The sequence below is a fragment of the Parasteatoda tepidariorum genome, chromosome 1 (genome assembly GCF_982258835.1).
Source record: "Parasteatoda tepidariorum strain Cologne lab strain chromosome 1, Ptep-v5.0, whole genome shotgun sequence".
Taxonomy (NCBI): Eukaryota; Metazoa; Arthropoda; class Arachnida; order Araneae; family Theridiidae; genus Parasteatoda; species Parasteatoda tepidariorum.
The window spans coordinates 22,524,391-22,541,665 of NC_141755.1; the positions used below are offsets into that span (position 1 = coordinate 22,524,391).

General features: G+C 30.0%; 1 protein-coding gene across 2 annotated transcripts in view; it reads left to right on the forward strand.

Annotated features, from left to right (window-relative positions):
* Positions 1–17,003, forward strand: part of LOC107456337 (tyrosine-protein kinase transmembrane receptor Ror2) — a 239,832-nt gene extending 222,829 nt beyond the window's left edge. For both annotated transcript variants that reach the window (XM_043039181.3, XM_087160306.1), the window contains one exon: positions 12,249–17,003. In XM_043039181.3, the coding sequence (XP_042895115.2) occupies positions 12,249–13,486 (1,238 nt within the window). In that variant the 3' untranslated portion in view covers positions 13,487–17,003. The remainder of the gene's footprint in view (positions 1–12,248) is intronic.
* Positions 17,004–17,275: the final 272 nt, after the last annotated feature.

Genomic DNA, 17,275 nt, shown 5'->3' on the forward strand with positions numbered 1-17,275 from the left:
TTGAAGAATAATTGCGCATTTATTTAAAATGTTTGGGTCGTGTTAAACGCTGTTTAACAATTTAAATGTCTTTAAGAAAAGACATAGGTTGCAAAAATATAAGACTTTAAGTATTGCTTTGTACAAGGAAGAAATTGCATGGACTGATCCTATAGGAGCAGATTATCTCGAGGAGCAGCTTTTGAGACGCCATGGGATTAAGCTGAACTTTTCCCGCAGCGACACCTGTCAGCTGAGTTTCCGAAGTGCAACTGTATTCAACAAAAAGTAATGGCAACGTGGGAGTGAGAGACTCCTTTTCCCCCTTTTTTCGAGAAGATTCTTTCGATTTCTTTGTGGGCCCCCTGATGTACGTCTGTGCATCAGGGAGGCGTGGAGTCTGATTTTTAGAAGAAATTGATGACGATTTTTTGAGCATGATACAAATCCATTTACATCTATAAAATTGTTCTATAATTTTTAATTTGTGGCCTGTGTGGCTGTAGATAGTGATGTTTTGCATTTATACGTTTTTTAATTTTTTTAAAAAAAAGAGTGCTGTCTAACAAATAAAATGTGGTGAGTTTACAAATTTCTGTATTTTTGTTTTATCTGTCTCATGTGTTTTTTAACTCTAGGCAATCCATTCCTTTTCAGCTATTTATTTTTCTTTCAGGTTATTGCGACTACGCAAATCTTTTAAATTATACTTTTGGCCATGTTTCGAATTAAGATGATACGTATCCGTTTACAGGATATTGTTTTTCTAGTAATTTGTAATTGTTTATTCTAAATTAATTCTTAATGGTTCATTCTAAATTAATCATTTAATCTTTTGTTTTATTTATTAAATCTTTTTCCCTAAGCCATTAAGAACACACGTTATTATTTGGTGCCTTAGTACCAGGTGTGAGCTTGATAATTTTTTTAAATTTTCATTATAAATGATATATATTTTAAGTAAAATTAAATTTTGGAATGGATTGGACTAATTTTGATAATTTTTTTTTGATAAATATGCTGCAAAATTTATGGCACATGGCATATTAAAATAATACACGTGCATGATTCATATTTCTTCATTCTCTCTTCCTCTGCATTATTGTTGTGTCTCTCCAATGATTTTGATAATTTATTGATTGAAATATTTCATTGTTTGAAAAGTAATGCTTAATCGCAATAATTTTAATTAAATGAATGTCTTGTGTGGTTTCAAAAGTAATGAAAATTAAGTGTATATATGTTGAAAAATTAGTATTCTTGATTTTAAGGATTTGTAGTGGACAATTTTAAGCAATAGTTATATGAAAATAGTATTTTAAATGCAGTAGGGCTATACATTTTTAATGAGTGTAATACCATTGGTTATATATATATATATATATACAGTTTTATGAATATTATATTGATAACAACTTGATTTTTTGTAATTTGATCTGTGATTTTTATCTTGAATATTTTTGAGAGTGTATTATATTTCTATAATTTAACACTTATCTAATTTAATGGCAAAATCTAATTTTTCTTTGGCGAATTCGCTGCAACCTTTCAGTGGCAGCAGGGATGCAAATTTAAATTTTTTTCTTAGCAATTTAGAGCAAATAGCTATATTAGAGAAATGGGACGACACAAAGAAATGTCTAATTCTTAAATTAAATTTAACAGGAGAGGCATTAAGAGTAGTCAGTGAAGCACACACTGAAAATAACAATGAATTTGAAATAATAGTAAAGATACTTAAAGATAAATTCTTAAAAAAGGCAAATTATGCTGAATTGCAAAAAAAGTTTAACACACTTATGCAAGGTCCTAATCAAAGTATAAAAGATCTAATAGATGAGGTGGAGAAAGCTACCAATCAATATTTGGAAATAAATAATAAGAGTAGTGAGGAGACTTTGAATTTGGCTAAAAAAATGAAGGCTCAAAAATTGTTAGATAGTATGAGACCCGATATTCGACTTGAAGTCATGAAAAGGGGAGCCACAAGATTTGAGGACATAGGCAAAATAGCTAATGATGTGGAAAATGCTCTCGCAATTAATGAAAATCATGTAAATAATTTAACGAAGACAACAGATGTAGATATTCTATTAAAACATCAGGTAGAAAGTAATCGCAGGATAGAGGAATTAACTCAAAAAATAGAGGATTTAACGAAGAATAAATCTGTAAATAATATTTCAAGAACTAGGAACTTTGTGCAACCTAAAATAACTTGCCATATATGTAATAAATATCACTTAACAACGGAATGTTGGTATTATCCAGGGAAAGATATGAATAATAGTAATAGAGTAACACCTTATGATAGGAGTCGCAGTAATTTCAGAAGAGGATTCAACAGAAATTTTAGGAATAGGGGTAACAACAGTAGGGACAGAAGACGAAATAATTTAAACTAGTTAATGGTTCTTGTAACAGGTGGAATGAAACAGGGTTTACAAGAACCAATAACAAATCAAATGAGTTAAAGCTGGATAAAAATACAAAATTGAAAAAGAAGGAAATTTATAAACAAAATGTCAGTCCAAATTATAATAAAAAATATAAGAGTAGGATATTTATTAGTAGTAACATCAAACATAAAAATTTTAATTCAGATAATAATGATAAAAAAAATCAGGTAATAACAAATTCTAACTATAATTCAAATAACAATCAGAGATGTAGAAATGATATAAATAAAAATAATGATGAATTAAAAGACATAAATGAGGAAATAGAATTAAGAAATAAGCATGTTATGACATGTGGTGATATTAACAATTCAGATGCTCTTCCTATTATAATTTTAAAATTTGGAGATTTATTAATACCTGCTTTATTAGACACTGGTGCTAATTTGAGTTTAATTGATCCTGCAACTGTAAATGAAATAAAAGAAAAGACTAAAGTTAATTATTTATCTCGATCAGTAAGAATACATACCTTAGATAACAACATTATACCATACTTATCAGCTATATCCTCAAAATTTAAGATCAAGACTAAATGGTTTAATGGAACCTTCTTTGTAACTCAAAATTCTTGGCATTACAAATATAAAATTATCTTGGGTTATGATTTTATACAGCATAACAAAATTATTTTGGACACACCAAATAGGAAATTAATTATGGGGCATGAGTCATTTGAATTTTTTGAAGATACTCCTCGTATGATAAATAATTTATGTAATAATGTGCAGATAGATAAAGATAATATTGCTTGTGCACCCGAGAAAATAGTAATTGAGCCTAATACCCAAAAATTAATTAAACTAACTGTATCTCAAGATATAAGCAATTGTAAACAAATATTATTTTCTCCTAATATTAATAAACTAAAGTATACAATTTATGAATCATTAATTGAAATTACTGATAAAAATTTTGCAACTATGATTGAAAATAATACTGACAAAAGAATAATTATAAATAAAGGAACTAAAATTGGTAAAGTATTCGAAATTGAGAAAAATGATATTATGATACCCACAGAGGATGAGCATTTACAAATAAATAATTTAAATTTGGAAGAAATTCATAAACTTAGAAAAATAGAAATTAATACCAGTGATTTTGACTTAAAACATTTGAAAAAGGATGATGCAGACAGGATGCTCAAAATTTTAATGAATAATGCTGAGGTTTTCTCTAAATCTTATGCTACTCTAGGCTCTACTAACGCAGTTATCCCTGAATTTAAATTATTACACCAATTTCCTATTCAGACTAGACCGTATCCAATTCCTAATATTGCCAAATCATTTGCTAAAAAAGAGATTCAAAAATTGTTGGAAGCAGGCATTATTGAACCTTCATCTTCAAATTATTGTTTTCCGGTAATTTTTGTCAAGAAGAAACCTTTTGTTAATGACCCCAACTTACAAAAATTCCGCATGGTCATTGACTATCGCTTACTAAATTCTGTAACTGAGACTTTTAAAATTTGTTTACCTAAAATAAATGACATTTTACATGACATTTCTGGAAAAGCATTCTACACGGTTTTAGATTTAAAGAGTGCATTTTTTCAACTGCAATTGAAAAAGCAGGATAGAGCCAAACTTGCATTTTGTTGCGAAATTGGAAATTTTCAGCCCACTCGTCTTCCTTTTGGATCTCGTAACAGCACTTCTTATTTCCACAATTTAATTTCAAAGTGTTTAGATGATATAAAAGGGCCTAATGTACAATATTTTTTAGATGACATAGTGATTGCTGCTAATTCAATAGAAGAGATGATTAATTTTTTGATTAAAGTCTTTGACAGACTTAAGAAATTCAACTTAACTTTAGATCCTGCAAAAATTCAAATATGTAAATCTGAGATAGTTTATTTAGGTTTTAAACTTCATGCAAATGGTTTTTCCCCAGCTCCGGATAATGTAAAAAAAATTGTAAACTTTCCTATTCCTAAAGATGTCAAGCAAGTACAAACTTTTTTAGGCATGATTAATTATTTTCGTCATTTAATTTATAATTTTGCTGACATTGTTAAACCTATAGTAAATTTAACTAAAAAAAATGTTGAATACAATTGGAATGAAGAATGCCAAAATGCTTTTAAATCTATTTCAGAGCAATTACTACTTACACCTACTTTAAAAAATATTGATGATAGCAAAAAATTTTATATTGTTACTGATGCCTCTAATAATTCTTTATGTGGTATTTTAATGCAAAGAATTGAGGAAAATTTTGTACCTATAGAATTTTACTCCAGACAACTGACTTTTGCAGAGTCCAAATATCCATCAATTAGGCGAGAACTTTTAGCTATTGTTGATTCAGTTAAACATTTCCATCAACATCTTTATGGTAAAGAATTCATTGTTTTAACTGATGCGAAAGCATTAACTTTTCATATTGATTTGCAAAAACAACCAGAGATTGTGAGTAGGTGGCTTATGTATTTACAGGAATTTAATTTTCAAATTAAGCATATAGAAGGTTTAAAAAATCCAGCTGATTATCTATCCAGAGTGCCCATTACTGATGTTGTTGTTAATAATGTAAATATATTTGAAGTGAATGAAAATCTTAAAATGGAGAATATAATTAAATTTCAACAAAATTGTATCAAAACTAAAGAAATATTGGCAAAACTTAGAATCAATGACAAATTCACTTCAAAAAAATTTTTTGTAAATGATAAAGGAATACTTATGATGAGAATTAAACCTCCTAAACATCCTCATAAAACTATTAGTAGAATTTTTATACCCGAATCTCTTAGAGGTGAGGTTCTTAAGGCAGCTCATGCTGCACATTTTGGTACTTTTAAAACATACAATTTAATGAAGAGAAATTATTCCTGGTATGGCATGTTAGCTGATACACAAAATTTTGTGGAATCATGTGATGCTTGTTTGGCAAATAAACCTAAACCAAAAATTACTGAAACTAAATTTATTGAGAAAAGTGATCTCAATGTGGGACAAAGATTGTCAATTGATATTGTAGGAAAATTGCCTAGGTCTATTGACAACAAATTTTTTATTTTAACAATTATTGATAATTATTCAAGATATTTAGAGACCATACCATTAACAAATATAAAATCATCAAACATAATCAGTAGCTTAAATGACTATTTTTCTAAATTTGGGTTAGCTCAAGAAATAATTAGCGATAATGGCACTAATTTCACTTCTGATGAGTTTGTTAACTTTTTAAAATCATTAAATATTGAACATAGAAAAACTTCATTTTATTATCCTTTATCTAATGGTTTACTGGAGAGATCTCACAGAATTTTAAAAGAGTCAATAGCTTCAATGTGTCACAATAGTTGGGAGTGGACAAATAAACTTTTATTTTTCAAATTGCATTATAATTCCTCAATAAATGTGGTTACAGGTTATACTCCTGCAGAATTGTTTTTTGGTCGAAATTTAAATCTCCCATTAAATGTAAGTGTTAATGTCAACAATGAAGAAAACCCATCTAATTACATTAAAAAATTAACAGAGCACATTGCAGAGACCAGAGAAATAGTGAGGCTTAATGAGAATAAATATTTTGAACTACATGAGAAATACATAAAGGGTAGACCAACTCCTAATTATGAGTGTAAGGATCTTGTTTATTTAAAAATAAATACTGATGTTCGTTCTTTAGATCCCAAATATGAAGGTCCTTTTGAGGTTACGAAAAAGTTTAGAAATAACAATTACCTAGTACATATAAAAGATGATAGAAGAGACATGTACAAAAAATTTCATGTAAGTAAACTTTTCAAAAAAAAGTCATTAAGAGAGGAACTAAAGAATGACAACTCAAATGATCATGATATCAGCATTGAATATTAAGCTAAATAATGGTTAGAGTGTTTATCATATTTTTGTTAGGGTATTGATTTGACAATTTTAACTCAAGGTTTATTTAAATGTAAAAATATATAGTTAGCAAATTTTGTTTTGGTGGTTAGATTTTTGAATTGCATTTTTCCCCTTCGAGCTCAAAATTTTATATTTGATGAAAACTGGCTGGTACAATTATCATTAAATATGGAAACATCCCATTCAAAAATTAAGCTTGATTTTTTCTTGGTTTTCTCTTTCTGATAACCGTCTTATTTTTTTTTTAGCTACTAAAGGATTTTTACTGTCCTTGTGATGCAAATTTTTAGTTATATTGTCATTTCAATAACGTCTGATTAAGATAGGGAGTATAGTGAATTTAAGGAAAATTTTGATATAGTAAATAAAATGAAATATGAGCAGAATAAATAAGTAAATGTGCTGAATTGAGATAATAATCATTGCAAATACTAGTGTAGGATTCAAAATGTAAATAATTGCATAACATATGACAAAAAAAAAAAAATAATGCAAACACTAGTATAGGAGTATGAGGTAGATCTAAAAGATTGTCCAATTAGTGTCATATGTTATTATATAAGTGCCAAACATGAAATTGATCAAAAAAAAGAAAGAGATCAATATCAAAAAATTTTTTTAAAACTTATTGACAAAAGTTACTGTGCATTTTTAGATACTGTATGACAAAATGTTATTAGGTGACAGTATTGTTGGTATAATGAAGTTTTGTATGTTAAAATTTTTTTGTTTTACAAGAAAGAGAGAATGAAGGGATAGGATGAATACTTTAACAAATTTTTTTTGAGACAAGATAGAATAAATTCACCACCATTGTTTTGTAATTGTATATGTATGTTATATTATTCGGATACTCACCATTTTTTTTATTCTCTTAACCACATGCTTCCAAAGAAAGAAATGTGTAAGGCAGCTGAATTTTTTTTTCTTCATTTTTTTTTTGCTATTTTAGTGAAGCAATGTTAAACGCTGTTTAACAATTTAAATGTCTTTAAGAAAAGACATAGGTTGCAAAAATATAAGACTTTAAGTATTGCTTTGTACAAGGAAGAAATTGCATGGACTGATCCTATAGGAGCAGATTATCTCGAGGAGCAGCTTTTGAGACGCCATGGGATTAAGCTGAACTTTTCCCGCAGCGACACCTGTCAGCTGAGTTTCCGAAGTGCAACTGTATTCAACAAAAAGTAATGGCAACGTGGGAGTGAGAGACTCCTTTTCCCCCTTTTTTCGAGAAGATTCTTTCGATTTCTTTGTGGGCCCCCTGATGTACGTCTGTGCATCAGGGAGGCGTGGAGTCTGATTTTTAGAAGAAATTGATGACGATTTTTTGAGCATGATACAAATCCATTTACATCTATAAAATTGTTCTATAATTTTTAATTTGTGGCCTGTGTGGCTGTAGATAGTGATGTTTTGCATTTATACGTTTTTTAATTTTTTTAAAAAAAAGAGTGCTGTCTAACAAATAAAATGTGGTGAGTTTACAAATTTCTGTATTTTTGTTTTATCTGTCTCATGTGTTTTTTAACTCTAGGCAATCCATTCCTTTTCAGCTATTTATTTTTCTTTCAGGTTATTGCGACTACGCAAATCTTTTAAATTATACTTTTGGCCATGTTTCGAATTAAGATGATACGTATCCGTTTACAGGATATTGTTTTTCTAGTAATTTGTAATTGTTTATTCTAAATTAATTCTTAATGGTTCATTCTAAATTAATCATTTAATCTTTTGTTTTATTTATTAAATCTTTTTCCCTAAGCCATTAAGAACACACGTTATTAGGTCGTAATATGAATCAATGTTAATCTGCCGTTTAGTGCATACGAGAAAGGTGAATTTGAATTCTGCAGTTTAATAATAATTGCACACTTTTTCGAAAAGATTAAGATTTTTATTGTGATTTGTCTGGATCGATGTCACTGTGTCATTTAGTATATACTTTCTAGTAGGTGGAATTTAAGTTCTACAATTGAAGAATAATTGCGCATTTATTTAAAATGTTTGGGTCGTGTTAAACGCTGTTTAACAATTTAAATGTCTTTAAGAAAAGACATAGGTTGCAAAAATATAAGACTTTAAGTATTGCTTTGTACAAGGAAGAAATTGCATGGACTGATCCTATAGGAGCAGATTATCTCGAGGAGCAGCTTTTGAGACGCCATGGGATTAAGCTGAACATTTCCCGCAGCGACACCTGTCAGCTGAGTTTCCGAAGTGCAACTGTATTCAACAAAAAGTAATGGCAACGTGGGAGTGAGAGACTCCTTTTCCCCCTTTTTTCGAGAAGATTCTTTCGATTTCTTTGTGGGCCCCCTGATGTACGTCTGTGCATCAGGGAGGCGTGGAGTCTGATTTTTAGAAGAAATTGATGACGATTTTTTGAGCATGATACAAATCCATTTACATCTATAAAATTGTTCTATAATTTTTAATTTGTGGCCTGTGTGGCTGTAGATAGTGATGTTTTGCATTTATACGTTTTTTAATTTTTTTAAAAAAAAGAGTGCTGTCTAACAAATAAAATGTGGTGAGTTTACAAATTTCTGTATTTTTGTTTTATCTGTCTCATGTGTTTTTAACTCTAGGCAATCCATTCCTTTTCAGCTATTTATTTTTCTTTCAGGTTATTGCGACTACGCAAATCTTTTAAATTATACTTTTGGCCATGTTTCGAATTAAGATGATACGTATCCGTTTACAGGATATTGTTTTTCTAGTAATTTGTAATTGTTTATTCTAAATTAATTCTTAATGGTTCATTCTAAATTAATCATTTAATCTTTTGTTTTATTTATTAAATCTTTTTCCCTAAGCCATTAAGAACACACGTTATTAGGTCGTAATATGAATCAATGTTAATCTGCCGTTTAGTGCATACGAGAAAGGTGAATTTGAATTCTGCAGTTTAATAATAATTGCACACTTTTTCGAAAAGATTAAGATTTTTATTGTGATTTGTCTGGATCGATGTCACTGTGTCATTTAGTATATACTTTCTAGTAGGTGGAATTTAAGTTCTACAATTGAATACTAATTGCGCATTTATTTAAAATGTTTGGGTCGTAATATGAATCAATGTTAATCTGCCGTTTAGTGCATACGAGAAAGGTGAATTTGAATTCTGCAGTTTAATAATAATTGCACACTTTTTCGAAAAGATTAAGATTTTTATTGTGATTTGTCTGGATCGATGTCACTGTGTCATTTAGTATATACTTTCTAGTAGGTGGAATTTAAGTTCTACAATTGAATACTAATTGCGCATTTATTTAAAATGTTTGGGTCGTAATATGAATCAATGTTAATCTGCCGTTTAGTGCATACGAGAAAGGTGAATTTAAATTCTGCAGTTTAATAATAATTGCACACTTTTTCGAAAAGATTAAGATTTTTATTGTGATTTGTCTGGATCGATGTCACTGTGTCATTTAGTATGTACTTTCTAGTAGGTGGAATTTAAGTTCTACAATTGAATACTAATTGCGCATTTATTTAAAATGTTTGGGTCGTAATATGAATCAATGTTAATCTGCCGTTTAGTGCATACGAGAAAGGTGAATTTGAATTCCGCAGTTTAATAATAATAACACATTTTTTCGAAAAGATTAAGGTCGTCTTATAAATTGTTGTTCTTAAGTGCTAAATTAATGCAAAATTGAATTTGTATTCTACAATTGAATAATAATTTTTTATTTAAATATTTGTTTCAATCTAGTAATTTTTGAAATTTTTTTTTTAAAATTGTATTTGAATATTGATTGAATGGATCGCTACTTGGAGTATTTTTCTAATAGTAGTTTTATGAATTAATATTTTACTATAGTCCGTTCAGCGGAAACATGGAGTAGATGTAAATAAAAAAAAATACGTCACCTGGCGACGTCAATCACGTGTTTGGTTGTTTGACCCGGCGCTAAAAAGACGGCGGATATTCATTACCTTTTTTATTGTGATTTGTTCGTTCTGAATTATAGAACGAAAACAGTTCAACATTTTGTTCTGTAAAAAAGCGTCAGAAAAAAAATCTTATTTTCAGAAAGCAGAGACACAAATGATTTTTAAACTGTTATTCACTTTAGCATAACTCTGTAAAAATAAAAAATGCTGATAAAATCCCCAAAAGTGGCAAAACTAATTAAGATTTTGACAACCTATTTGTTTACTTTCGGTCTATATTTTCAGAGAAAGCACTCTTGAGACATACTGTTCGCTATTTCTCTAGTAGACTTGTATTCATTTTTAAGCAATATGCTCATATAGGTTTGACAGAAACTGTGTAGCATTATGATGCTATTAGGGTAGCTCTGACTGCACTCTTATACGTCTTAAGTTATCAATTACAGTAATTCATACTATATTTAAATAAATTATTGATGTTTCTTTAAAAAAAATTAACGTAGATCAAGAAAGCCTATTACATTTACAAATAATATTCCGCTAATTTTTGCCACTTATAACAGGAGCATGATAAAGTATCAGAAATTAACATTTAGTATAATATAATAAACAGATGCCTTTAAGTTTGTTTGTTAATCAACAAATAAAAATTAACAATTTTACACTAATGATTGGCACTTACTACTTATTAGAGATAAGATGGGATCAGCCCGAGTCCAAGAAATTTAGTACAATACACCTCTAGCCCATGCACGGGATCTGACTCGTTCACTGAAAAAAGGTTTCGGCAAGCACTCGGGTTCATGATAAAGTTTTGATAAGCTTATTTTCTACTTTTAAACAAACGTTTTGTTTCGTTATTAAACGTAAAATTTATAAAGTATAAAAATTTCAGCCATCTGCTTGTCCTCTTCCGTGCTTTTGCTTTATCAAGCTAGCACTAATTATCAAATGACTTTTATTTTAGCCTAATATTTTTACTTTTTTTTAATTTTTGTTTTAGTCATCTTGGAGTTTCAGTTGATTCAGTTTTTCTCTTCGCTTTTCTTTCGCAAGTTGGTGATAGAAGAGTTTTTGGTTTACCGATTCATTGTTCAGACATGAGAAACCGAGTGACGTGATAGCAAAAATTGGCATTTATCCAAAGTATATCTCGGGCTCTAAGTAATGCTATGTATCTTGGGTTCAGATTAAAATTCTTCTGGCTCCGACCTCCAAAGCTCATCTATACTACTTATACTCATGCATTTTTCTTTTTGTAAACGTACCGAAAAGTTTGTACCATCGCTGACAGAGTACATAAAGCTGATAAAGCATGTTAGAATATTTGTTGTGACGACAATTTTAAGTGGATAAGAATGAGACTACTATGCACCTCTCATAACGTTAATTGAGATTACTTTTCCTATGTAATTTACTGCTAAATTTAAATAGTACACTGGAGGCAAAATTTTTTAAAATGGAAGTTACGTTAAAGTTTTCTAAATTTTTTTACAGTGTTGCTATTTTTGGAAATAAATTTTATTAACAAAATGGAAAAAAATCGGCCTCATCTCGTTTATTATAAATGCTTTGCATTTTTATTCTTCTTAAAAAAAGGCTCTGTGATGTTGTTCATTACGCATTCTCTCCCTCTACCTCTTATTTTTCTTTTCCATTATTCTCTCAAGCACTTTAACTTCTCTATGTAAGCTATAATTAGTGGATTAAGTGGAAATTAGCAAAGTAAATGGCACTTTTACTTCTCTATGTAAGCTATAATTAATGGATTAAGAGGAAATTAGAAAAGTAAATGGCACTTTTACTTCTCTATGTCAGCTATAATTAGTGGATTAAGTGAAAATTAACAAAGTAAATCTGCTTATAGTAATACATTAGAAGTAAAAGGGGAGAATGTGTGATGAACAGCATCACAGGTTTTAAAGTTTTTAAATCTGTCAAGTTTAATCAGTCAGTATTCTGAAATGGTAATTATTGTTAATTCTGTTCATAATATTTTATTCACGGATATTAATTTCCTTGTCCTTTTTTTTTTTAGATAACAGCAGCCAGATTTCTCAGCCGGACACAGAACTCATTGATATTTTCGAGCCACCATCAGAACCTCTTTTCACACCAACATTCATTTTAATGACGTGTTCCTTGAGCCTGGCCGCTGTGGTCATTCTTCTAGCCATTGTCCTTGGTCTCAGGCGCATCAGACAGAAATCTTTAATCCAATCGCCTGTTCCAGGGTACATATCTCCGAACGAACGTGCTCCCCATTTGAGCAACAATGACGATCCTGACGTAGAGATAGATCTCGACAAACTGCCTTCGAATGTGTCCTACCACCGCACACAAGCAAAACTACATCCGAAACTTGAAAACCTCGAATATCCTCGAAATGATATCATCTATATCAGGGACATAGGACAAGGAGCTTTTGGTCGTGTCTTTCAGGCTAAAGCTCCAGGATTGGTCAAAGCTGAAGACTTCACTATGATAGCTGTCAAAATGCTGAAGGATGAAGCATCTGATGATCTTCAGAGTGATTTTGAACGTGAAGCTTGTTTAATGGCTGAATTTGACCATTCAAATATTGTCAAACTTCTTGGAGTGTGTGCCATTGGCAAGCCTATGTGCTTGCTCTTCGAATTCATGGGTAAAGGAGATTTAAACGAGTTTTTGAGGTCCTGTTCTCCCACCAACTACATAATGCACACCGGCACCGGTAACCTGTTTAGTGATGTGCGTTTGACGCACCTTGATCTTACAAACATCGCCAAGCAGGTCGCAGCCGGAATGGTTTATCTTTCTGAAAGGAAATTTGTACATCGTGACCTTGCCACTAGAAATTGCCTCGTCTCTGAAGACATGGTGGTCAAAATATCTGATTTCGGACTGTCTCAAAAGATCTATGCCGCTAACTACTACAAAGGTAATGAAGATGATGCCATACCAATACGCTGGATGCCTCTTGAATCAATCCTTTACAATAAATTCATAATAGAGTCCGATGTTTGGGCATTTGGTGTTGTTTTGTGGGAAATATTCACATTTGCTCTCCAGCCTTATTACGGCATGACCCATGAAGAAGTGGTCAAGTATATCCAGGAAGGTAACACACTGAAGCGACCGGACGATTGTCCGAATGAGATTTACAAGCTTATGCAGTGCTGCTGGAAGAGAAAGCCATCTGATAGACCACCTTTTAAAACACTGTATAAATCTTTAGGAACTATTCACAATGACCTTTTGAAAAGGCAGTCCAAAGACCAAAGGACTCATGTGTGACCAAAGAATTTAGAAACTTTCAAACGGACCAAAGAGACTGCAGAAGTGAATCTAGTTTGAATGCATGGCTTACTATTTAATTTTTGAAACTAAAGAGCGGCTAAATTTACTGGGGGTGACATTTTTGTACAAATCGCTGTACTTTGACATTTTAATGTTTTTTTTTTAATTATAATTCCTATTGAAATTCCCAGTGAGATAAGTGGCTTGTGAACGATTTACCATACATCATTCATATCCGCAGGTGATAGTGATCTAAGGAAATTGCAAAACGCGATGTTTTTCAGTGTTTCAGAAAACAATGGGTCGTGTCTTATAAACATTTAAAAAATGTTATTATCACAACATAAGAAATAATCTTAATTTCAAGTGATCTCACTATCTCCATATCCAAAGAGCCTAGTCTTCATGATTCTAATATATTTCATTCTGCTTTCTCTTCCAAGATTGGTTTGTAAATTTTATTTCCTTCGAGATTTAGTTTTAAGATTTGTGGAAGATATGACATATATGTTATAAGTGATTTTTATTCATATCAAAAGACAGTCATCGACTTTGTAAATATGTTCATTTTCAGGCTCGTAAGAATATAAATTTTAGATTATTTTTTTATTGTAACATATAACTCTTTCGAAAGAAAACCGTTCAGAATGTGATTCTGGAGTTGAGTTGATTATTTGTAAAAATAAGTTCAACTTGACAATCATTCTGTGATTTTACATATGACTGTATTTTGTTAAACATTATTTCTAAAAGTGGTGATTGTTACATGGCACGGATCTTGACGGCTGGTTTAAAAAAAAATTCTTTTGAACTGAGGCAAATAAACTATCAAAAGAGCCCTAAATAATTGTAACCAAATCATTTTAAAACTGTCAAATAATTCGCTGATTAATTTTAAGTGGTGAAAACTGTTAGAAAAAAATTTTCCAATTTCTTAAAGCTGCTGAATAGTTTTAATTAGATACCTTTAAAAAAAATCTGTTTAATAATTATTTAAAAACTGTCTAACTGCACTGCACAGTTGATCTAAATTAAATTTATTTAAAATGCGCTAAATCGTTGTGATTAAATTTCATTGAAATTATCAGAATGCTCTAAATGATTCTCATTTAAATTTATTGAAAACTCAACAAAAAATCTGAAATATCGAAGAAGAAGTAAGATAATTTTAAATAATGCCAAACGATAATGAATATGATAGGAAAAGTGTTATTAAGGTGACTTTAAATCTTCTGATATTTCTAGTTCTGATTTTATTCTTTTGATATTTCTAGTTCTGATTTTATTCTTTTGATATTTCTAGTTCTGATTTTATTATTTCGATATTTCTAGTTCTGAAGTAATCTCATTTTTATGTTTCTAAAATTGCAAGTAATTCACAAAGTAACTTAAAATAAATAAATATAAACATTCTAATTATAATTATTTAATAAATGTTCCAAAAATGCCAGTCGTCAAGTTCCCGGACTTCGACGTGAGAGCGGAACTGACAGCCTGAAAAACTTTCATGTGTGAATTTGTATATATATATATATATTATGAATGTCTTTTTCTAAAAGAAATTACATTTTATTGTGATGTGTTTTTTGTAAAAACTTCCAATTGTTATTTCTGAATTCAAAAAACTAAAAAAACTCGAGTAATTTTTATCGTGATAAAATGTAATAAAAGAAACATTGTCTTACTGACATTCCGAGCGACTGGAACTCTGAGATGCTTGTACTTATTAAAAAGTTACTATTTGATATTTTCTTTGTACTTAGGATGCTAATTCATTTTATTACTTTTGAACATTTCAATATTTTAAATATATTTATATTTTTAATCCGTTTGGGTATATTTTAATCGAGCTTTTTCGGAACTATTCACTACTCTTTTGGCTGTCTTTTAGGTTCGACTACAATGAACGCTTGGAAAAGTCAAAAAAAAAAAAAAGATTTAACCAGATCTATAAAATTATAAACTTTATTTTTTAATAAAAACCTTGCAATAGTACATTCTTCAGCTATCGTCTGAATTTAAAACTTGAAATTTAATACTAAATGCTTAACTTTGAATTTTAAATTTTTTTAAAAAAGTTTTATCTTTAATTTTTTAATTGAATTTGTAAATAATTTGACGTAAACTGTTCTCAATAAAAAATATTTTCGGTTTCGAATATTGAATATATGAATATTGCCTGTCGAGTTGACTTTTTTCTTTTTAATCGTTACGTGTTATGTTTCATGCAGGGGTCGAAAAATTAAGATTTTTTATGATAAACGAAAATATTTTTTCTTAGCAAAAATAAATTTGCATTTTGATAAATGATTATATTATTGCCTCGTTATTTTGGGTACGTTGATGAATAATCGTTTGTAAATAAATAGGAAAAAAAATCGAGACCTTTTGCGTTGTGACGACATGTTGTCTCTATGACTTATCAAATATTCTGTGTATGTCACAGGTATGTGAATGTATCACAGTTAATATTCTGTATGAGAGCATATTATTGAAAAATAAAGAATTTATCTTCAACAACTTTTCCGTATTACAACAGAGTTATCTCTATGACAAAATAAATTATCTGTAATTAGTTTACATTTTAATATTTTTAAAGACGAAAAATGTCTACAGCATTTAAAACTTTCAGATTTACTTTTTGATCAAGTATATATTTTCTTCAAGTGTAAAATTCTTAGTAGAGCTGAAATGCACTGACTGCACTCTGTTTTGGTTTAAAAGGGAATTTAAATTAACTACTGACCTGTGTGTCAAATTTTTTGAAAAGTTTTGCTTTAAAAAATTGTGTTCATTTTCGTCTGCATATTTATTGTGACGTAGAAAAATTGCAAGTTTTCAAAAGTTGTTTGAAAAAACGTTTAAAAAAATTGCACGTTTACTTCTCTTTTAAAAATCTAGCTTTTCAAATTTTATATTAAATCGTGTCAATTTAAATTCGAGGTTAAGTTCCGAAAGTTGTCGATTGAGCTATAACCACTTCGTATTATGATTGGAAGACTTATCTAATTCTTGCAACTCAAATTGTAAGAATCTAGATAATACTCACGCCTGCATACAAATTATAAACTAAATTTTATCCGCCCGAAAGGACCGTTCTCACTGCATGCGATTCACGCAGCTCCAATCGTCTTCGAGAGGAAAATAACGAACTTAATCTGTTGATTTTAAGCGGGAAAATAATTTCACCTTCTCATCCTCTCTCAACGGCAATAGAAGGTGCGCGATCACACGCAGTGAGAATAGTCCTTTTACGTTTTGTTTATATTTTACATGGTATTGTTTTAAAGACCATCTTTATCATATTTCTTACATATCATAAACAAATGAGCATTAATTTTATTTTTGTGTTATTATTTTTAAGAAACCTTTTGAACGCTCTCTCTAAATGTTCTTCCGACTTATGCACTTACTGTCTCCTTTCCTCGTAATTCAGAATCATTATTTTATCATATAAGGCAAATGGAAGAGGCCTTTTTTATACACATGGCTCAATAAATATTTATTTGAAAAATCTTTTGTCTCATTTAGTTTGTGTTTCACTTTTATGCTTGTTCTCTAGTACACTTACTGGCCAAGAGTATCCTGTATAGTCTCAGAGAGTTCTGAGGCATATATGTTGCTACCCCCTTTTGCATCACTGACAGCCTGGATATTGTTTGGGGAGAGAGACTTTCAACCAGTTTTTCAATAGGTGGCCATAAGAATTGGTTCCCATGACAACTGAATTTTGTGCTAGCAGCGAGGATGGTCGATTTGGCTGCATTCTAATTTGAGCCAGACCAG